Source organism: Ambystoma mexicanum, chromosome 4q (genome assembly GCF_040938575.1).
Source record: "Ambystoma mexicanum isolate Mex_15411 chromosome 4q, UKY_AmexF1_1, whole genome shotgun sequence".
Taxonomy (NCBI): domain Eukaryota; kingdom Metazoa; phylum Chordata; class Amphibia; order Caudata; family Ambystomatidae; genus Ambystoma; species Ambystoma mexicanum.
Genome location: NC_090928.1, coordinates 653,864,030 through 653,887,690, shown reverse-complemented (window position 1 = coordinate 653,887,690; position 23,661 = coordinate 653,864,030). Strand labels below are relative to the sequence as shown.

The following is a 23,661-nucleotide window of genomic DNA, read 5'->3' as shown; positions in this document are numbered from 1 at the left end:
AGCGATTCTACACCATGACCCAGCGTCACTGAACCTGAGGGCCTGGCTCCTGCATCTTTAGAATTTAGACATTATTCTTTACCAACCGAATGTAAGGAAATCCTGGCCAAAGCCAGATCCTCTTCCACGTTAAAGTGCTACAGCCATGGGGGTGCTGTGACGCAGCCAAGCAATATGGCCGCCTAGCCTCGTTGCTCCGTGGAAAGGCACTGTGATCCGTTGGGAGTGCACCTGACAAGTGCTTGTACTAACATATTAGCTGGTTATTTAAAGTCTGCCACTATCTGCGGAACCACCTGCTGTAACCCTGGCTCGTGTTGGAGGCTGAAATTGGTGCGACTCCTTGTGCGGCCTTGCAGTACTGCAGGTCTGTAACCCGAGGGTGGCTGTAAAATCCGACCCTGTGTGAGGGTAGCTAGTAAGCCTCGTGGGTAAAGCGTTGGTGAGGGGAACAGAAACAGGAGCCACGCAGTGGTAGATGCAGTGCTGGGACCGCATAGCTGCATAGGTGCAGTGGTGGCTGGCTGCCCTCCTCTTCCCCGGGATCGGCAGCTGGGGCGATGAGCGACGTACTGGTGCGGGCTCCTGGCACTGCTTTGTATGTGACTGGCAGCTGTGTGCATACTTGGCCGGCGGGAGCACAGTGGAAGCTCACGGACAGCCAGAGAGCTGCATTTCATCCCTTGCCGTGGCGTAGCCACCGCCTGCAACATCCTGATGTTAGGAGACATAGTGCCCCTCCCCCACATTTACTTCATTTGATGGCACTGTGTATTACTGGTCCTCGCATGGTGCTCCGTGTGGCTCTGGCATGTCATGGCGCTTGCAGTGGTGAGGTTATGGGAGAACACCTATTGCCTCCTTTGATAGCCCTGCAGCAGCTTAATACGTAATACACAGAGTGGACACAGTGCACTACGGTGACCCATACAGTAATCCATGCTGCCCCTGAAATAGCACTGTACACCCAGAGGTGAAGCTGTGGGAAGATGGTGTGTACCCTGAGCCCAGTTCATGCCTTGAAGCCCAGTGGAGGGAGCTAATATCTAAAGACACTGAGTGAGCGACAGGAAAGGGAGCTGCACAGTAAGGCTGTTTGATTTGAACTGGTTTATGGGCCCGGAGGCGGGATTGAGAGCGGGAGCCCTGGGCCCTTTGTTCTATAGCACTTTGGTGTCATGACTCAAGGTGCAGGGGTGGTAAGAATGCTGTCGGCATAGATATTGTAACGCTCACCTGATTCTCGCAGAGGCGCCGGTCTTGACTGGGCGACTACCGTATCTTCAAAGGTGATGTGTAGCACCCGTTTGGCTCTCTAGGGCTGGACCTCTGTGCACTGTATGCCTGACGTGTAGAGTAAGATGTCTGCAGATAGAAAATATGGGGTTAATGAACTGGGGTTATTGGGGTGTCCCTATCTCTTTCCTCTTCTCCTCTCCTGTAGACCCCCAAAGGTTAACGCTCTCACCTTAGGTAAGTGAATGCCGAGCTCTCCATCTGCCTCGGGGCAGGGTGCTGTAACCAGTTTCTTCACTGGATAGGTAGCGCAGGCCTCTTGACTTCAGAGGACTGCTGTCCGTCGTTTACTGCACGAACGGTAAGTTTCGAGTCATTCAAATGTCTTTAAAGTCTTTAGTAATGATGTCTCTTGTTTTGCAGGGTTCCGGCGATGGCGGATGACGGGCTGAAGTGAGTTGAAGATGGAGCCCGTGTGATGAATAGAAGCGCCTGGAAGCACGTAAGTAAGCGCTTGTTGCCTGCTTCACTATGCGCTCTAACTGTCTTTTTATTTTGCAGGTACGAGTTCGGAGCGGCTGCAGGGTGCCGGAATACCCACTGGATTAGATGTGGAAAGGAGTAATGGCACGTGAGTATTAAAGTTCCCCAATGTCTTTAAACGCACCTTGTTTTGTCTTTCAGATGCGGGATGCAGCGCCGAAGGCCTCCGGAGCGTGCAAAGAGTTGGTAAACCTTTGTCTTTCAGATGCCGGAATGCTAACCTGTTCTTTCTTGTCTTTATAGGTGTTGCTGAAGACTGGATTCAGGATGGTAAGCCTTTGCCTTTCAGATGCCGGAATGCTAACCTGTTCTTTCTTGTCTTTATAGGTGTTGCTGAAGACTGGATTCAGGATGGTAAGCCTTTTTCCTTAGGCCCAGGACCGGATGCAGAAGACACGATGAGCGTTCTGCTGCAGAGGTTGCAGAATAACGCAAAGCAAGATTCATCCACCGGGTGTGGTTTAAATAGCCTCCTGTAGTGCTTAGGTGTCTCCTTCCACAGCCACGCCTAAGTAAGAAAAGAGTTCCTGGTAAGAAAAGAGTTCCTGCCTTCCAGAAGAGTTCCAGTGTTCTGAATCTAGGGAGTGGCTCCAGCCCCACCCAACAGGAAAAGTAGTTCCAAACAGAAGAGGATCAGAGGCTCAACTGGCAGGCAAGTAAGCAGCATGGTCTGCTGAAGGTAAGTCCACCCAAGCATTATGAGCCCGGCGCTTCCAGCGCTGGGACTGGGCATATTTATGAGCCTGGTGCCACTGGCGCCAGGACTGGGTCCAAAAGGTCCCAATTGGGACTGGTTGGCACTCGAAACCTGGGTTATGGATCTGCTTCCAAGGGAGTTGGGAAAACCCTGACCTTTTGGAAGCAGAGATCATGACAGATATGTTCACCAAGTCCACTCCTCGATAACCGGGTGAGTCCCAACAGCAGCCCCCTACCGCCATGGCTGCTCAGTCGGAGCCTATACCTACAGATATGCAGCAAAGGCTTGAGACCATGCAGACAGGGTTTGCTGCGGTCCGTAAAAAATTCAACATCACCATGAATGTCTCCACAATACGGGCACAGTTGGCGAAAAAAGTGTAGCATATCAATGAGGTGGAAGAGAAGATTGACACGACAGAGGATAATGTTCACAAATTACAAGTGACATTTGCCATGCTTACGAAAGAGTTGATGGCTGTCAAATCGAAGTGTGAGGATCTGGATTTGAGGTTGCGTAGAAAAAAAATGTGTATAGTTAGGGTCCCGGAGGAGACACTTTCCGGCAATATGGAGCAGACGGTAGACATGCTCCTCCAGTAGCTGTTGGAAAACCTGCCATTGTCCCCCTTCTTTGCAGTAGAGGGCACAAACGGCCCTTACCACAAACCGAAATCAGGGGGCTTCCTGAGGCAAATCATTGTCAAATATTACCGGGATAGGGATCTTCTTTTGAAACTGCCCAGGGACAAGCAGGAATTGCAGTTGGTATCCGAGGTGATCCAGTTGTTCCCTGACTTGTCCAGCAGGAGTGGCAGCCATTCTTGAGGGTTAAGAAGCTCCTCCTGGAACGTAACATCCATTATGCCATGTAGTATCCGGCTCGATTGCGTTTCCAATTTAATTTATTTCTTCATTGTTCCTGTGGAGGCTGTTAAATTCATCAAGGCTCAGATCCCCCTGCATTGTGTGAAGCGACCCCCGGCCCCTCGAAACCTGAAGATGGAACTACTATTCCTTTAAAGAGCACCACTGCCCGTCTTGAATTATGGGTCGATGGTAAAACGCACTGTGTGAATCCGGACTGCACTCCACTGAGATAGTAATGTTATAAAGATGATGTAAGATGGTGCCACAAGCGGCAGCCGTTAGCCCTGCCGCAATAGCGCACTGGTTGTGTTCGGGAAGGGTTGGGGATGGGTTCCATCACCCACATTGGGGGGTAGATGCAGGTGGGTTGGTATGGGGATGAGCATTGGGATTGAAAGTATTAAAAAATGGTCTTGGCAGATCGAGGTTTCCTTTATTGTTGGCATGACCACGCTTTAGTGGATACATAGGGGCCACTAGATGATATATCTTGTCCAGAGATATGGAAGCCCTCGTGCATGGCTGCAATTAATGTAATGAGTTGGAATGTCCGGGTTATGGATAATTATACCAAAACTAGGAGGATGATTGCATGCCAACAGGCATAAAATGAATGGTTTATTCCTCCAAGAGACGCATGCCACTGCTGGGGTTAATAAGAATATAGCAACCCAGTGGGTCAACAACCGTTGCTACACTTCCTACTCCACCCAGTCCTGGAGGGGTTTTGATTCTTATTCTTAAGTCCCTTAAATACATGGGGAAAGGTACACACATTGACCGAATGGCCGATATGTGATAGTACATGGCATCCTTGATGGAATTGAGATGTGCCTGGTCAACACATACGGGCCCAATGTAGATAGACTCCCCTGATTTCTATGTGCATATACTCCACTATAGACATATATCCAACAATACCTATTCTTTGGGGTGGGCACATGAGCACTATCTTAGACCAGGGCATGGACAGGACCAGCACGGGCCCCAGACTCCTCTCTAGGGTAGCGCTCTGCGTGCTGGACCAGATGGACAGGCTGGCCGTACGTGATGTGTGGCGCACACTTCACCTGCAAATGTGCGACTATATGTTTTACTCCTCGGTGCACGACATGGCATCGCGCATAGACATCTTCTTGATTTCCCAGTCCCTTATGGGGAAAGTACAATCCATATATATATACTTCTGCGCACACTTTCGGATCACTCTCTCATAGTGTTGAGGTTGATTCTGGGGTTAGGGCCATTACTCACAGGGCCTGGAGATATAAATCGGAGCCTTGCAAGATATAGTGTTTAAAACCGACCTAGAAGATGACATTAAGGCATTTGTTTACTAGCAACACCCCTGATGCTACTTCATAAAGCACAATATGGCAAGCATTTAAAGTCTAGATCAGGGGGATGGTTATCTCTAGGGAATTCAGAGTTCTCAAGTCTGCCAGGTGTGACCTGCAGAGCTGTGAGGATAAACTCAAGGCATTAGAGACGGTATACGCCGTGGCACCCTGCCCAGCTGTGCTGGCGGACATTTGCGATGCGCTAGAGCAATTTCAGGAACATGCTCAGAGGGCCGCTAGGAAATATGATGAGGGGGATTGACCTTGGCTAGACAAGTGCGTGGGGAGAGGGGTTCTGCGCAGATAGATTGGATTCTGAACCAGCAGGGGGGGTCTGTAAATGGACCATTTCAAGATAGCCTTGGCATCTTCCGTAGCTTCTATGAAGACTTGTATAGGACTGAACCCCCGAAAGGCAAGCAAGCTATACACTCCCTATTGGACAATGTACCGATATCTAGATTGTCCGCTAGGGAGCAAATTAACACACCTTTCTCGTCGAAGAAATAATGTCACTCATTAAAACACTCCCCAGAGGTAAAGCGACAGGACCAGACGGGTTTTCAGCTGAGTTCTACACAGAATATGGCTCTGTCCTGGCTCTCCATCTCTTGCGCGTCTAGACCGAGTCACTGGAGACCTCAGTCCTTCCAGAGACGCTCTGTGCGGCCACAATAACTGTTACTTAAACAAGGAAAACCCAGCAACGAGTGTGGGTCTTCCCTATCACTCTTGAATGTAGATGCCAAGATCTTCGCAAAGATCCTAGCAAACCACTTGCTTCCTTTGATGCCACCCCTGGTCCATAATGACCTGGCTGGCTTAATTCCTGGTAGGTCTACGGAGCTCAATAGTAATATCATGGCTCGTCTGTCTCCAGAGGCCTCCGCTGCTGTAATAACACTAGATGCGCAAAAATCATTCAATATGGTGTTGTGGGAGTACTTATTCACAGTACTGGGATTGATGGAACTTGGCTCCACCATGATTAATTACATTAAGCTCCTATATGCTCACCAAGTGGCAAGGGTGCTGGTGAACTCGCAAGTCTCTGTACCGCCCCCCCCTCGGCAGAGGCACCCGGCAGGGCTACCCCATGTCGCCAATATTGTTTGCACTCGCCATTGAATCGATGGCAGACTTGATCAGGGAACGCCACCAGAGGCGGGGGGGTGGCTGTCAGGACCCCTGGATTTAATGACCTTATATGCGGGTTACGTACTGCTGTATGTCGGGGATCCACAAGTGAATTTAGATCCGATAATGCGGGACATCACTCACGTCGGGGACCATTCAGGGTTTGTGGTGAACTATACTAAATTGGAGATTTTCCAATTATCTGCTAGAACGGTGAAGCCAAATGGGGATTTCCTTCTGCAATGGACAGCTGAGTGCATTAAATACATGGGCTTATACTGCATAGGTAGAAGAGTATGCTACTTAACGATAACTATATTGCCCTGGAGAAATATGTGGGGGGAAAATCTTGCTGGCAGGCGGATTGGCTTTGGTTAAAATGATACTCCTTCCTAAACTGCTCTACACCTTTACTAATATTCCTCTTTGGCCTGGTCCCCTTTCTTGATTCTTGTGGCACATGGGTGCGGTCCGGAAAAAGTGGACAGAAATGACGCTGCTCTATGATAGGGGGGATTCGCGGCACCATATCTTGAGATGTACTGGTTGGCATCCCAGGTGGAATTTGCCTCTTTCTGGTACCTGTGGGCCATACTCCACCCCATGTTAGATTGGAGCAGTTGGCAGCCAACAATGGGGACATACATACTAGATGCAGAGTATAAGGATAACTGCTCCTATGACCGAGTGTTCACTCGGCGTGGTGAGCCTTTCTTGCGAAAACTGGGGCAACACATCCATACTACAAGTGGCTACCACCGTGGAGATTCCCCAGCCTCTCCCCCACCCGGGATAGGTCAGTCAGTACACACTGGGAACAGATGACATACTGGGCTTTGGGGGACTTGTTCACAGGTGGGGAATTTTCTCAGGCTACAAATATGGAAGCAAGAACACAGAGGTACAGTGACAGAGATAGTGCAGCTGTAAAGGTTGAGGACTGCAGTCTCGGCATGGTGGGAGGGTTACCCTCTTGCACCCCCTGTAAGGAAGGCATGGTATCAACAGTAATGCAAACACAATTGACCACAGTTCAAGGGTTTTATTGAACTTTTGCAGGGGTGTGATAAATGCTGTAAGGACCTCATGGTGGCAACAGTAAAGACAGGCGCAAGTGATCACAGTTCAAGAGCGTTTATTAAACTTTATAATGGGTGAGATAAACACCTAATCTAAACCTAAATCTAAGATGGAAGCCAGCTACGACCATCAAATAATAATAAGACAGTCCTAGTGGCGTCTTGTCAAATAAAAAGGGCCTATACTAAAACAAAAAAACTATTGCCAATCCTTACTGCTAAATTACCAACAAGAGTGTTCGATAATGTTCACCAGAAAAGAAAGAAGTGTTCACAAAATGAAAAGTCAGGATGGTGTATGGCTGGGTCTCCCTTTCCCATGTTTTAAGCACGGAACAAGGCTGGACTTCTGAGCACAGCACACTTTCCAGTATAACAATATCAAAGACCTTCAGAGGCCAATTCACTTTCCTGCGAAGGTCTTTTGCCTTAGAAGGCCTGCTGATTCACAATGACAAATGTTTGCTCTGTGATCTTGCACCTTGTGCGATTGCTCTGCGGCTGCAGGATCTCCCTCTGCTGGGCTCGGATCCTTCCTGCAGTTTGGGCCTCCCTCCATCGGGTTCACTACGACCTTTCTTTAACACAGTTCATGTATTTCTATCTCAGTTCCTTGAAAGCAGGGTTTTCCTTCTCGCTTTCTTTCGGCATCTCTCTGTCGGGTTTACACTTGCCTTATTCCACAGTTCACAATTTTATCAGAAAGCGCGGTTCCCTTCCCTTAGCTTTCCTCTGGCCACGTGTTAGGCAGAAACCTGTGCAGTTCCCTTAGGGACCACTGCAAAAGATTTAGGACTACAGGTGGTTGGCAGTAAACCCAATTGGATAGCAGTCTGTATCACCCAGATTTACCTGGTAGCTGTGGCTGAGCAGTCAGACTTCTCTCAAGATGAGTTAGGCAGTATGCAGAGTATACACAATAGGTACAGAGACACAGTAGTACAAGCAAACACTGACCAGAGCTTTGGTGTAAAAGTATATACTTATTTATTTAAAGACACACTTGTAAGTTACTCTAGCACAAAAAGAGGTAAGTAAATTCAACACACAGTCACTATTACTAGATGTACATCCCTTATTCCTTATCAGACAAGTCTTAGTTAACACCACTTATTTCCAGACAGAGGTGAGCGCTTAACTAAAGATGGCACTCCAATAAGTGAAGAAAAAGGGAGGGAAAAGGCAGAAATTAGGAAAAGCACACAACAAAATACTTTAGAAGCACCCAGCAAGGCAGGAAAGTCAAGTCTACTTGTGAGCAAAAAGTTCAGAGGCCAGGCTCCCTCTTTGAGAGAACAGAGTACCAATGTGCCCAAGATCACAGTTTTAAAAGTCTTGAAAAGTCTTGCAGGGAGTTCAGAAAAGAATTAAGTCAGCTCAGAAAAGTTCAGTTAGCCAGCCTAGGGCCAACCCAAGTGTTAAGTGGAAGCTTTAAGAGTGGAGAGGATCCTCCAGCGGGGGCAGTTGTTCCTGGCAGCAGGTGCAAGTCATGGCGTCGTCCAGAGGAAGAGATGGTCTCGTCGTGGAGGAAAGCTGAAGGTCGTTGCACTGCCAGGGAAGAAACCAGCCGCGGTTAAAAGGTAAGACCCTTTTATTCGCGGTGGTGGAAAAACCGTGGTATCCCGGTTGCCGGGGTGCTTGGCACAGGCAAGGCGGCCACGAGATGATACGGGAAGGCGAAAAGACGGGCAAACTGGTTATCCCCACCAGTCAAAGGAAGAAGACTCTCCGGACTGGAGATCTCTTCTGTCGTCGGGAAAAGTGGTGAGACGTTTCAGCAGGGCTCCACTGGTGGTGTTGTCATTGCAGGTCGGCTCAGCTTCTCCCTCTTCGGATTCTTTAGGTCCTGTGGTAACTTCTGAAGTTCCAGTCCCCAAAACCCTGCTTTTATGCAGCAAACCCCCATTCATTCAGCCTAGCTGTCAATCAAACATGCTAAGTGGTGAGCCGGGCGGCTCACCACTTGGGCCAGTCACACAAGAGTGCGACTTGAGTTGCCAAGGCAACTCAGTCCAGGGTGCCTAAACCCCCTCCCACACCCCCTGTGGTACCCAGACAGAGTGGCACCACTTTTGGAAGCTTCTGTGGAGAAGCCCGCCAAAAAGTGGAACAAAGGGCTCGACTTGGGTTGGAGTCACAGAAGCGAACACAAACGCCATTTTGGAACCGAGTTTCGGCAAAAAATACCAACCAGTGATTTTATATTAACTTAATAAACCGGTGGTATGTTCGAGGCTATATTAAAAAGTGGTAGCCTCGAACAATGGGAAAATCCCATAAGAAAATATTTGCAGTCGAATATAAAAAGTAGTATCCACTGCCACCAGCCAAAACTCGATCAGGGGGGACGGAGATGTGCCCCCTCGAACAACAGACCCCGGGGCAATCGAATTGCCCCGACCAGTACGTCCACAATATGATGGTTTGTACTGGTTTCTGTTCATAATTTGGGACTAGTAAAGCCAATGGTGACTTTACATGCCCTGGGAGACAGTAGTCAGTCCCAGGGTATGGAGTCTATGTTTGGGGGTCGCTACGACACCCCTGGGTTACGGCACGGAGGGTGCTGTGTAACCCACATACCAAAAACACATGAAGCCCTATGGGGTAAAGGACCCCATAGCCCATAAAACACATTCAAAGTCAAAGGAACACCTCAAATCATGTCTAAGAGCGGGAGAAAAAGAGTCTCACTCTTAGCAGCAGAAAAAAAATAAACCCTAAAAAAACCAGCAAAGCTGCTGGGGGACTCACTAGGTTTGGGAAATTAGCCTTTACAGAGAATTCTCCCTAACACCATGGGTCAGAGACTTTTGATTGTACAAGGGATTTGACGTGACCCTTGTAGGACCACTTTGACGCCTCGCACCACTAGCACCTTCTGGTTCTTGTAGTTTCAAAAAACAGTCCTGGCCAGTCTTTCGAATGAGCGCCCACGTGGCACCGGACCCTTCTGCACCTCAACTGGGCTTTCTTAAAGTTCAAACACACACACAAGTTCCTTCTATTTCAGATTCCTTGCATTCAAAATGTTGCTACTTGCAACCCTCGCTCAACACAGTTTGGTTTGGTATCAGCTTTCTTCGACTCACTGGCTGTCCTGAACCCATTGTTTTTATGTGATCTCTGGAGTCAAGGATAGTACCACGGTAGCCAGCTTGCCTCTCCGCCTGCGTTATAAGTGCGGGAGGCCCCCGTTTACCGTTGACATCTGCTGCTCCGCACGCCAGCTCTAACTCCCGGTCTTATGATTTCCCTTTCGGAGGCTTCGTGGGTCTGAGTTGCAAAGAGCAAGGGTAATCCCCCCCCTTTGGTTGTCCTTCCAGGTCTCGCTGCCTTTCTCCTCCATTTGAACTGCCACTTTGGTGTAGCCGTCTCCTTGTGCGTTCAGCCTTACTTGAAGTGTGCTTTCGTGCTCTGTCTTTTATCCATGTGGGGAAGGTAAAGGACCATCAGGTCTGCGTTGTTATTGCCAATTGCCTGACTCTGCCTGACTCATGTGTTGGGACATGTCGGGTAAATGGCTCTGGTGTTAGTCCGTTGTCTGTTACGGTGTAAGAAAGTGTTTGAGTGGGAAAACGGGGGGCGGAGGGGCGGGTAGAGCTTCTAAATATCCTACAGGGTAGGATGGGGAAAAGGTGTTACAGGGAAGGGGATACCGCGTCTCAACCCTCGGTGTCCCACTTCCACTCCCCAAAGACCCCTCACCCAGGTGATCCTCCCCCACTGGTCCACCCCCAGGAACTTGTTCCAATAGCGATGGCCGTGGCCTGGTCACCTGGACGACAGATCTCTAGGGACCAGCAGCAATGCCTATCTAAACTTAAATCTAAATATGAGAACAAGCTACGACAATCAAATAATAATGCAGTCCTAGTGGAGTCTCGTCAAAATAAAAAGGCCTATACTAAAACATTGATTACCAATACTTACCGCTAAATACACAGAGTGTATGGTGAAGTTCATGAAAAAAAAAGAAGTGTTCACAAAAGGATAAGTCAGGATAATTGGGCCGTTGGCCTCCCTTACCCATGTTTTCAAAACGGGACAAAGCGCACACTCTGTCTTCGGCGACACAAGGATGCAGTTCAATCTTCGCAGTTCAGGACCTTCTGGGTCAAAGCCTCTTTACTACCTGAAACTCTATAGACTCAAAAGGGCGGCCTGCTGTGCAAAAACAATACATAAGCGTTTTACTTTCACATGTATTCACAGTTGGGTGGTTACCCTGGATCCCCCTCAGCCGGCTCAGATCCTTTTCATCATTTCCAAGGAGGATCCCTCTCTTCCAGGCTCAGATACATTTTAAACCAATGTTCCGAGAATTCTTTCTTGGGTGACTCACAGTTCACCCTGGATCCCGCTCTGCCGGCCTCCGATTCCTTCCTTTCGGTCAATTAGTCTGCATCAGCCGGGCTCGGGCCAATTGCGATTTACCTTAAACTATCGGACACTTTTGAATGTGCACAGGGTTTAGCTTGACCCGTTGCATGAACAATTTGATTTAGTTATTCCTTTTTCTCGCACTCCGCATCAGTTGGATACTGACAGAGATTTTCGAAGGAGTGCCCACGTGGCGCTGGACCACTCTGTGTATGGTATGTTTTGTTGGCTTCCCAAAGTTCAAAATGTAAAGTTCAATTACTCCTTTTGTTCCAATTATTTTTGCGTCGCTCTTTGCAAACGCCTCACACATTGGTCTCTTTCTACAATTTTGCTGCTTGCAACTTTGGTTCAAAACACAAACTGGTGTGATATCAGTCCCTCCGACTCGCTGGCTGTGCTGTCTTTTCTGATGCTGCTTTATTGTAAGGGCCAAGGACAGTACCCGAGTGGCAATCGCTCCTCCCCGCCTTGGTTATCGACGCGGAACAGCCCCGGGTACCTCCGACATGCTGTTCAGGTGTGATCAGCCTTAGTTCCTGGTCATCGGTTTCTTTCCAAGGCTCACGAAAATAAGTCTTTAGAGGTCGCAGGTACTTTCCTCCTTGCGACTCTCTCTGGTCTCAACGTCTTTTTCCTTGTATTAAACTGCCATCTTGGAACTGTTGTCTCTTCGTGTGGTTCGCTTCACTCAGAGTGTGCTTTCGTGCCCCACCTTTTATCCGTGTGGGGAAGCGTTTTGGAAGTCAGTTGTGGGTAGTATTCTGTAATTGCCTGACCGTGCCTGTCCATGGTGTTGGGACATGTCAGGTATACGGCTCTGGTGTTAGTCCTTTGTCGCTCATGGTGAAATGTCTGTTAGAAAGTGTTTGTGTCGGAAAGCAGGGGGCGGTGAGGTTGAATTCCTGGGTATCCTACCTGGTGCGATGGGGAAAAGGTGTTATTGGGGGGGATACCACGTCTCGCTGTCCGATGTTCCACTTCCACTCACTGAGGACCGCTCATCCAGGTTATCCTCCCATACCAGTCCACCACCAGGAACTGGATCCAAAAGCGATGGCTGTGTCCTGGCCACCTGGATGACAGATCCCCAGCGACTAGCGGGTGAGACAACTTCAGGTTTCTCGCACCCCTGAAAATGAAGTCCTCAAATACATTTCCGGTTCGAGTGGGGGGCACAGACTGGTGGCCACACTGTTATAAAATGATGTTTGGGCCCGTAGATACACTTAACCCTAGGATCAGGCTCCAGTGGGCCAAAGACATGGGTGTGCCCCTTTCAGATGAACAATGGTTTAGGATGTGCTTGCTCACTAAAAATGTATCACTGAATTCTAGGTTTAAACTGATGCAATTAAAAATTCTTACTAGACTGTACTATACACCTGATAGAATAAATAGGATATACTCGACAGCAGACAACGAATGCCCTAGATGTAAACTCAGGAACGTGGATCACTCGGATGTGCTATGGGGATGCAGTGAGCTCTATGAATTCTGGACATATGTCCTGGACACATTATCAGCAGTGGTGATTCGGCCTGTTCCACCCTCACCCATGGGGGCATTATTTGGGCTGTTTACAGACATGCCGTCGAAACGGATCAGGCCTTTCCTCAATATGGGTTGCATAATGGCTAAGCACTTTATACTCCGGAGATAGAAGGATGGAGCCCTCCCACAGGGTAGAGATTGGCTGTCTGACTTGACGTGGCCCAAAAACTGTGAGGAAATGTATGTAAGTATGTTGCCGAGCACATCGAGCCCCAAAGACATATGGGCTGAATTTTGGGAGTACCTGGCCCAACGCCCTCAGGTGTAGTAAGGCCCACAGTGAAAGCGATACTTGTGCAATGTTTATATCTTAGGGGATTGGTAGTGGGTGAAGGATGTTTACCTCCCGACAAGGTAGGGTCTATCTTATATTTATAGGCTTTTTGTTAAAGTACTTGGGTTGGAAAGACTGTTTTTGGTGATATGCACATGTTATCATGATGTGCTCTGTAACTGTGAAGCATAAATAAAGGTTTAAAAAAGAAAAAGTGCTACAGCCATAAACTGAAGCGTTTCTCCATTTGGTGCCGGGCGCAGAGGTTCACTCCCCTGCGTGTCAATGGCCCGCAACTCCTGCCATACCTGCTTTCCGTGGCCAGGGCTGGATTGGCTCATGCCTCTGTGAAGGTGCACTTGGCCGCCATAGCCCATTATACCAGGACACCGGGATGGCGGTCTTTGGGCCTCATTACGACCCCGGCGCTAAACCATGGTGCTATTAGCACCATGGTCCATGCCGGGGTCCGCCATGGTGAATGGCGGAATTACCGCCCCATTCCAAGGTTGGCGGGGCGGTAATTCCCCATTCACCATGGCCCCTTCCCCATTCCCATTTTTGGCCCGTAGGGCTCAATGTGAATGGGGAAGGTGCTAGTTACAGCACCGTAAATTACGGTGCCGTAATTAGCCCCTAGGTCCCTTTGCGGGTTGGTTTTTTAACGCCTGCTAAAAGCAGGCGTTAAAGTGCAACCCGCAAAGGGACCTTGTAATCAGGCGTTAAGGGTTTAACAGCGCCGACACCTTTTACGGCGCCGTTAACCCCTTCACGCCTGGGTTGTAATGAGGCCCTTTGTCTCCATTCAGGGGCCTCTTCAGGACTTTCCCACCGGTGAAGGCTCTGGCTCCAGCTTGGGAATTCAATGTGATGGTAACTAAACTCATGGGGGCACCCTTTGAACCAATGCATCAGGTTCCCCTGAAGTTCCTCTCACGGGAAATGACTTTCCTCGTGACAGTCACCTTGGCCATGCTTGTTCTTTGAAGTTTTCCGTGGCACGCACAAAATGTTTTCAGAAGACTTCTTAGTTGTTCGTCAGTTTTGTACTTGTGAATCACAGAAAGGCCTTTTCAAGGCTTCCATTTCCAGGTGGCTCTTCCGCTGCATCATGCAAAATCATCGGCTGACTAACGGGCCTCATCTGGGCCGGCCGAGAGCCCACTCCACCAGAACCATCTCAGCAACAACAGCGTTTCTCTCTGGTGCTCCTCTGCTTGACATCTGCAGAGCTCCTGCCTGGAGGTTCTATTGCGTCGACAGGGATTCCAGGTCGGCCAAGCGGTGCTACGCAACCTGTTCACTTGAGGTGAGTCTGTTGCAGGAGTGAGTGTTTTATTGCTTCTCTTGAGCCTTGCCACCTCCAGTGGTTGTGTATATGTACTGCTGTGTAATCGCTATTCATGAGCATGTGAATCCATGCCAGACCCCATGCTGGAGAAGTTTTAAGTTACTTACCTGTAAATGTTGTTCTCCAGCTTGGGTCTGGCATTGATTCAGATGTGAACCCTCCCTCCTTCACCTCTGTGGCTCTTCTTGGCTCATACTGCCACCTTACATGCTTGCCAAATCTGAAGATGGCCACCAGGGGTGGAGCTTAGCGATAGGACTGTCATTGGATGGGAGCAGTATGACCCAGAGGACAGTGATTGGTTTAGAGGCAAAATACCGTTTTAAAGCTAAAGTGAAACTGTTTTTCTTTTACCGAGGATTCCCAGCCTGATGACTGGAAATATTCATGAGCATGTAAATCCATGCCAGACCCATGCTGGAGAACAAGAGTTACAGGGTAAGTAACATAAACCGTGTGTCAATGACCTGTGCGCATTTAATAGATGCAACCCTGTTTTGGGGTGTTGGAGAACAAGGTCTTCCTCTCAGCAGTCCCTCTGACTGGAATAGAGAAGGTGATGGCAGATATCCAAGGCAGGCAGGGCTCCGTCTTCCATGACTGGGAGCTATGCCAGGAGGTCCTTTTGGAGATCTTCAGCTTTTGGGACACCCCACAGGTGGACCGGTTCACATCCAGTGTCAACTGGAAGTACAAGTCATTCTGTTCCATGAAATGTACCCCAAGAGAGCACTGGGGGTTGCATTTATGGTGACTGGAACTTTCCATTCCTATATGCATTCCTGCTGGTTCCAGTCCTCCCTTTTGTTCTCAGGAGGTTGAGGCAGCGTAGGACCACCATGATTCTGATTGCTCCAGACTTTTCCAGAACGACATGGTACCCATACCTTCTGGACCTAGTCCTCTGCTCTCCTCCATGTCTTCCCCTGAGAGTGAATTTGCTCTTCCACTCTGGGGTCCTGGTCCTTCACTCGAGCCTCTACACACTCAATCTGCATTCATGGCTCCTGAGAGGCTGAGGTACAGAAAATGTTATCTCCCTGAAGATGTCATGGAGGTACTACTTTCTGTGAGAAGACCAGCCAGAAAAGTGATCAACGGTTGCTGCTAGAAGACGTTTTGCAACTTGTGCAGGGTCAGAGGCAGCATGACTCTTGTTTTGTACAAGAAATGATTGGTGCATTCCTTTCTACCGGATGCAGCCCTTCAATGACCACACATGTCAACAGTAAAAGGTAACCTTGCAAAACGGTTACCATTCAAGCACCATTGCAAGGAACCTGTCATCAATATAAACAGGCATGCAATTTCTTAGAGGCTTAACAAATATGTTCCAGCCCTTAGTGCCTAGGGTTGTTTATTGTGCCTTCTTTTGACCTGAACCTAGTACTGACATTTCTATTGGGGGCTACCTTCGAGCCCGTGCATTCATGCCCTCTTAGACTACTGACTTGGAAGGCTGTTTTCCTGGGGTGGCCATAACTTCTGCAAAAAGGGTGAGTAAGTTACATGCCCTTGCTTGCAAGCCACCATACGCTGTCTGCTCTAAAGAGAAAGTCATGCGTGAGGCTATCATTTCTACCAAAAGTAGTACAGGAATTTCACTTGGCCTTGAAATTCGGCTTCCACTATTTTACCCCCTTCTCATCCCTCTATAGAAAAGGAAAGGATTCACAGATTTGATACAAAGAGAGCCTTAAGCGTTTACCTAGCTAGCCCTAGAGAGTTCCAGCTGGAAGATTGCATTTTTATTGGCCCTAGACTGGGTAATGTGGTAATGAAGCAAATGCTGTCCAGTTGATTAGCAATTTCTATTGTGGAATACTTTTCAGTAGGAGTACAGGAAATACTTGAGGCTTTAGAGCCCATTCTCCCAGATGGACGGCCACCACCTCTGCCATTCAGAGGGTGCTTCTGCTTTGAACATTTTCCAGGCTGCAACCTGGTCATTGTTGCATACTTTTACCAAGCATTTGCTAAATTCCCTGTCTGGTCATGATACCCTATTTGGCAGAGCAGTCCTCCAAATTTCCGGATAGAGTTGCACACTCTCTGATCTCGTTCTCCACACCTCTGAGAGTTGTATTACTGCTCTGGGTGTCTATCTTAGAGGAGGAATGTATCGGAGGACACTGTTCATTAGAAGCACAAGTTACTTACATCCTATTGTTCTTTCTGATTGATGTTCCTCTCACCGATTCCTCATCACCGTCCTAACCTGCCTCATTGATGGAGAGTTCCTCCAGTTTCTTGATGATTCACTAACGCGACTGAGCACGGGAAACTTAGGTCATGTGGTGTGGTGCAAGCTATGTTTGAAAGCTCAAACTCATGTCCGGTGTAGAAGAGAGGTTGCGTCAGATAAGCGGAGTTCACACAGCACCCCTTCTGATTTAAAATTTTCCATGATCCAGTTGAGGCTGCAGGAATATATCTCAGGTGAGTAATTAATGGAGGAATATCTTTCTGGTGCATATGTTTATTTTTCCCACAGATTTCTCATTGCCCTCCCTCTTTACCTGCTAAATCGAACTTCTCCAATTGGAAGTTTTTCCAGAGTGATTGAAATTGTTACCTCTTTTTGTCTTAATTCTGCCGTACCATGTGGTTGCCAAGGAAAATTGGTGGAACTGAGGGAAAATGGTACCGATTGCCCAGAGTGCATATGCATGTGACAGCATTCCGGGACAAGAGGGCGCAGTGGAAATGACTCTGCTGACCTTAGAGCCATGCGGCACACTTGATGGCTAAAGATTTTTTTTTTTTTGCGTGGCTGACTGTATCAGGATATTCCAAAAAATGAGAAGTCTGGGGGAGGAATTATTGTATCCACCACCCGGTAAGTAAATGGCTTTTCTCTGTTGCATAGTTAGTTGTGTGCGCCCCACTGGTTAGTTGTAGCCTTTGTTAGATTCTAGTTGTGTACATCCTGCTTTACCTTTGTGTCATCTCTATGGAGAGCCCATGTCTGTATCCAGTACTTTGGCCAGTTTGTGTCCCTGCAAGAGAGTGAGTTGGGACATGTTTTTTGGCATACATGGTCAGGGCTATTGCCTGCCTCAGAGAGCACATTTTATAGTTTCCTAAACCTGTATGATCTGTCCACAGATTCCTCCTCACCCTCTTGCCTCCATGCCTTATCTGATTGTGATAACATGATAACTTGCAGACTCTATTGTGCTCCTGTTTCTTTAGTTCTATTGATACTTTTGGCCTTTATATCATATGATAAAGTCGGTGGGCTGCTGTATGATGCATATGTGGTTTGATATATGTGGGCTGTATCAGATATGGCACAGGCAGCTGCAAGCCACATCTACGCGCCCAGTTGGGTTTATAAATATTTCCAGAGCCAGGCAGCTACTGGAGCTATTTTAAACAATGAGAAAAGTGTTGAAATATTGTATCCATCAAAAAGAACCTTATTGTAATTTATTATTTTGTACCCTGAACAATGATACCTTAATATGATTGTCTGATTTCCAAACTATTGGCCTTATTACGAGTTGACAGTGCAGTAAGAGGGGGTGGTAAAGGATTTACTGACAGTTTACCACAGAGCCTAATTTTGACTTTTAGTGTAAAGTGAATCTTCAGCTCTTGGCTGGAGGTATTTTACCCCCACTTTAGCTCCAATAAATGAAGCATTTACTGCGGGTGGAATGACCATCCACAGTAATTGTTCTAAATCCCGATGTGGAATAAAATGGACTCTATGAATAAGGATTAATGCCACTAATCCACTGCTTAGAATTTGGTGTATTTACTGACAGATTGAGTAATGGTAATAGTAAAAGAGTTTGGCAGATTTACCACTGAGAAATCTGCCCAGCGCTTTATTAGGTTCAATGCCTTTAGGATTTAAATTGACTGATTCTTTTTTCAAGTTGATTTTTCATGTCATGTGTCCTATTTAATGTTTGCCTTGCACTCACTTTGCTTACAGGAGAGCAGGGATCCTCGAAAACTTCATTGGTTATTTGAAATGTTGCTGGATTCTCCACTTAGTGGAGAAGGGGGCTCATTCGTAGATGCATGGTAAGAAATTCAAATTTCATCTTCATTTGATTACAAAAAAAATAATTTTCTGCATTATGAGTTTGGAAATTGCTTGATATGTTCTGCTCAATTAAGAATCTAAATGAAAACAAGGTTCTGCTGTAGCGCCAAAATTGCACTTCTTCACGCCAGCCAGGGGGAAAGGATTAATTCCATGTATTTTATCTATGTTTTTACTGTGAAGGTCCTCTTGTTTTGCGTAATCCTATACATGACAAAATAAGAGTAGGTTTGAATTGACTTGCCATTCAAAGTATAGGTGAAGATTGCATATTGGCCAAGTGTAAACCTTGTAAATATACTGAGATTGGGAATAGGCCTACAATTTTGGCACTGAGTGTGATCTTTGCCCGGTTTTGGTACCCGTGTTATGAGTACTTGATTAAATTCTGGTATAATGTGTTGGCTTTCAGTCACTTCTTGAAATAGAGCGTACAGTACTGGTGTTACTTGTGTGCAGCATATTTTATACAATTCATTAGGTAGTTCCATTTAGGCTGGGTGCTTTGTTTGAGCGGATGTACTTTATATGGGCTCGCATTTTTTCCATTATTTGAACTCTGTTTTGTGGCCCATTTTGTTGCTCCATTTCAATGTCATCTTTTTTATAATCTACAGAAAAACTTCCCCAATGGCAGATAGAGTAACCTCCAGCAGGAGCCTTGTACATGTTGTATTCCCTCCATACCACCAACTCCACTGCCACCCAGAGTCCTTTCATTGGTCTTTGTGGGTCCACCCTTTCAGCCCTTCCCAGTTTCTCCTGGGCACAAGAAATAAATCAAGATGGTGCAATGTCCCATGGCAGCTCCTATGGGGGATGTGGGCACATTATCATTAAAAGTGGACATGTGCAATATATAGGCCCTCATTACAAGTCAGGCGTTAAGGGTTTAACGGCGCCGTCGGCGCCGTTAACCCTTAACGCCTGATTCACACTTTAACGCCTGCTTTTTGCAGGCGTTAACATCCAAGGCACTAAGCGACCTTGGTGCTAATTACGGCACCGTAATTTGCGCCTTCCCCATCCCCATTATGCCTTATGGGGCAAAAATGGGAATGGGGAAGGGCAAATGGTGAATGGGGAATTACCGCCCCACTCACCTTGGAATGGCGCGGTAATTCCGCCATCCACCATGGCGGAATCCGGCATGGACCATGGTGCTAACAGCACCATGGTCCACCGCCTGACTTGTAATGAGGGCCATAGAATGGGATGTGTGCTCTTGTAGCTTGAAAGAAGCACTTCTAATGGATTGCTTCCTCTCACATATTCATTATCTTGGATACATTCCCCAGTGCCAACTAATCTACGGAAAATATTCAGCCACAACGAGGCACAGTGCAGCTCTGCACTTGCTTCACTCTGCATTGACCACTCCGATGGCGCTGGATGGGAAACCCATGGGTAGTACATATGGAGCTGGCTGCGCTGCATGGCCTCACTTCCTGTACTCTGCACGCTCCGCACAGTCACAGAATGCCATCTTCTCGCTGAGAAATGTATAACTGGATCACTCTTTGTCCTCCGGCTTTAATCCCTACAAATACTGTGGGAGCAAGATGTTAAGACGGCCTGGGAAGCCCCAAGTTACACAGCCGAGTAGGAGCCAGAAAAACCCAGACTCAATAACTGAAATAGACAAAGTGAAAGAAAAACCCAGATTTATTAACATTCATATAAAGCAGGAAAAGCATATAAGCATAAAAAGTACTTGCCCATTACCTTTGCAAATCTATGTTAGTGAGCTATATCCACATGTCCATGTTGCATTCAGTTTATACATTGCTTATGTTAGTATTCTTCATGTCTATATGGATGCCATGTTGGTAGTATTCATGTATAAATGCATATATTACCTAGAGTTCCCATTCTTCATGTTGAGTGCACATCTACTTCGTGCCTAATGCATGTACATGTGGTGTTTCATTGTTGTTTAGTTTATTTTTGCCATCTTTGGCTTAGGTCATGTCCCTCTCCTGCTGTACCTGCCTGGCATATGGGCGGTACGGTTGCCTTAGTGAGTAACGTTTCTCACCTGTGCGGTGTTGGTCTGGGGAAGGGGCAGTAGCTATGGATGATGTAACCATCGCCCCCCAACAAAGATGTCTGTCTTGGACCTGATTCACATGTGTTTCTGGTGCTTTGGGACCGACCATAATATGGTGGATTGTGGCTTCTGTCAGTCATGGCACTAGAAGTAAATCCTAGAACAGACACTGCATTTGTTCACTGCCCTTTACAAGTGCTTCACCTAGGTTCAAGTTGCCCCTCTAAACAGCTCTGGGATTGAGAAATGGAAAAGTAAGTGTAACATGAAGAACAGTAAGAACCTGTGGAAGAAGCACAGAAAAAGATCTCACTCCCACAGTGAATCCTGTCATTCCTCATCTTAATCTTCCAGAAATAAATAGTGCTTTTCCCTTTTAGGTGACTATGTAGGCAACTACACTGAGGACACGTCACCAAAAATGAAATGGCTACCTTCCCCTAGTAGTTCCTCCACTGTAGAGCAGTGGGAAGAGTTTACAAAGTTGATGTTGGAAATGTTTGCAACGGCTCCGGTGCCAGCAGCAGAACCAGGGCCCACTGCACTGCCAATGACGGAAGAGGCACCTCTTTGGGCAGTGACCGCAAGCTGGTTGGCTCAGTCACTGCTCCTGCACCAGCTCTAGGCTCTGTCTTCTGGCATTAAAGCTGCAGAATCAAACCTCCATACTCTTGCTGCAGCACCTAGCTCTAAATGACAATGACATGTGATCCGAGTTTGCTCCGGTCTGCAGGCTCCAGTTCTTAACCAGAATGGGGCAGATATTTGAGGAGTAAGTATGCCCCCTTCTTTTCGTTCGAGAGACTGATGTGAGGAAGTGAGAGATTTCTCTATGGAGTTCTATACTGAGGGTGTCTCCTTGGCTGCCTTTGCCTCGGACCTCTGAAATGACAAGTGCCTTTGACACGTACCTTGAACTCGATTGAATGCAGGCCACACTTTATGCACTTTCAAATTAAACATTTTGCTAGACTTTTGCCAAAGTTTTCAAATTCTTAGGATGGTCTGCTCGATCTGTGGCACAGTATGAGTAGATGGACATTTGGGTCGATGAACATTCTACGGCTTCCCTGCTTCCTTTCAACACTGTGATATTGGGTCCAGCCTGAGCTTTGTGGCGGAAGCCCAACTCTGTTACTTCTGTGGACAAGGACTTGATGAAAAAGGGCCACCCTGCCCACCTGACTTGAGGTTTTTATCAATCCAATCCATTCCTTAGAGCCTGATGGTTGAAGTTCTATGGCTGGATTAAAGTCCTCTGTTTCCCTCCCTTCTTTCAGACTGGGACAGTAAAAAAGTCAAACCTAAAGGTGGAAAGGGCTTTACCTCTAAGAGTATGCGCCCGGTTGCCCATGGGCCTGGTGCGCTTTACAAATAAACAAAACTTCAAACTTCAAACCTCGCCCTCTGAACAATTAACATGACCTGGGCTCTAGTGAAGTATATACCTATCTTGGGAGTGAATATGCACAGACAGCTGAGAATCTGCGTCTATGTGAAATGGGGATGGATTCACCCCACTTGTGGAGGAAAGGAAAAGGTGAACAACAAGCCTAACAGTTAGTGCTGGATGCAGCTGATTGTGTGGCAAAGTCCATGGGGATGGGCTCAATTCTCTGCAGACGTTCATGGCTGTGAACATCTGGTTTGTCCTTGATGTACATTTGAACCTTCTCAACATGCAAAGGCGACAATCTATTCAGCTCCAATGCTTTGAAGTTTAAGCTGTCGAAAATCACAGCCAAGTCTCTTGAATTAGCCATGCAATAGTAGATTTCCTCTAAAACCCTCCTTCTTCAAATGGTGGTCATTCTGCCACTACGCCTCTTAAACCCATCTGGGCAAAGGTCAACTGCCTTCAGGGAAACAAGCACAAAGACATTTCCCCCAGTCAGAGCAAAGGCAGAAAGTACTCGCAGCTACATCTGCGTTTTAGTGTGATCTTGTCTTAATCCTCTCCAATAGGTTGGGGGAAGCTGTTCCTGCATGTTGGAGAATGTCAGCGCACTACTCCACATGGTTGGCTGCTCCAGGTAGTGTTAAAGGGTTACTGCATTCCTTTCGTATTGCGTCCTCCAGACCATTCCCCTTCCACCTTTCTGGAAGAGACCAGTCCGCTCCTGGCAAAGAGAACCATCAAACCTGTCCTGGCCACACAGAGGGGCATGGGTTGGTACTCACTGTACTTTTTAGTGACAGAGAGGGTCTACGTCCCATCTAGGATCTGCGGTTTTGAACAATTTCCAAATCCAAGACATGTTCAAAAGAGGCACTCTTGCATGGATTCTCCAGGCTCTCAAATTGCAGCACTACTTGGTGTCACTGGATCTTCAGGATGCATACTTCATGTGCCCTTCTACCCAAAACACAAAACATTCCTGAAATTAGTATATTCTGCAGTTGGCATTCCGAGGGTCCTCCCATTTGGCTTTTTCTCCCCTAAAATTGCAGGCTGCACGTTCTAGGAGGGACATTGTCCGGTCTTCCCCTACAAAAATCCCAGGCTCATCCAGAGCTGTCTAAAACCAGTCTGTCTACAACACCGCTGCCGCATTCTGCACAGATTAGGCTTTGTTAGGCAGAAACCTGTGCAGTTCCCTTTGGGAACACTGCAAAAGATTTAGGACTACAGGTGTTAGCAGTAAACCCACTTGGTAGCAGTCTGTACCACCCAAATTTACCTGGTAGCTGTGGCTGATCAGTCAGACTTCCCTCAAGAAGTGTTAGGCAGTATGCAAAGTATACACAATAGGCACTCAGATACAATAATACAAGCAGACACTGAGCAGAGCTTTGGTAGCAAAGTATATAATTATTTATTTAAAAACACACTGTTTGAAACACTCCAGCACTCTTATTGTAAAACACTCTAAACACAGTTACTATTATAATATATACAACCCTTATTCCTTATCAGATAAGTCTTAGTTAACACCACCTATTTCCAGACAGAGGTGAGCGCTTAACTATAGATGGCACTCCAATAAGTTTATGAGGAAGGGAGGGAAAAAGACAGAATATGAAAAGATACACCACTCTAAGATTTAGGCACACTATTAGCAAGGCAGAAGAGCAAAAGTCACTT

At 47.2% G+C, this 23,661-nt stretch overlaps 1 protein-coding gene across 3 annotated transcripts in view; it reads left to right on the top strand.

The window, feature by feature from the left end:
• The window catches only part of PSME4 (proteasome activator subunit 4), a 3,386,216-nt gene that overhangs the window by 2,888,839 nt on the left and 473,716 nt on the right, over positions 1 to 23,661 (top strand). For all 3 annotated transcript variants that reach the window (XM_069608231.1, XM_069608232.1, XM_069608230.1), the window contains one exon: positions 18,413 to 18,504. In XM_069608231.1, the coding sequence (XP_069464332.1) occupies positions 18,413 to 18,504 (92 nt within the window). The remainder of the gene's footprint in view (positions 1 to 18,412; positions 18,505 to 23,661) is intronic.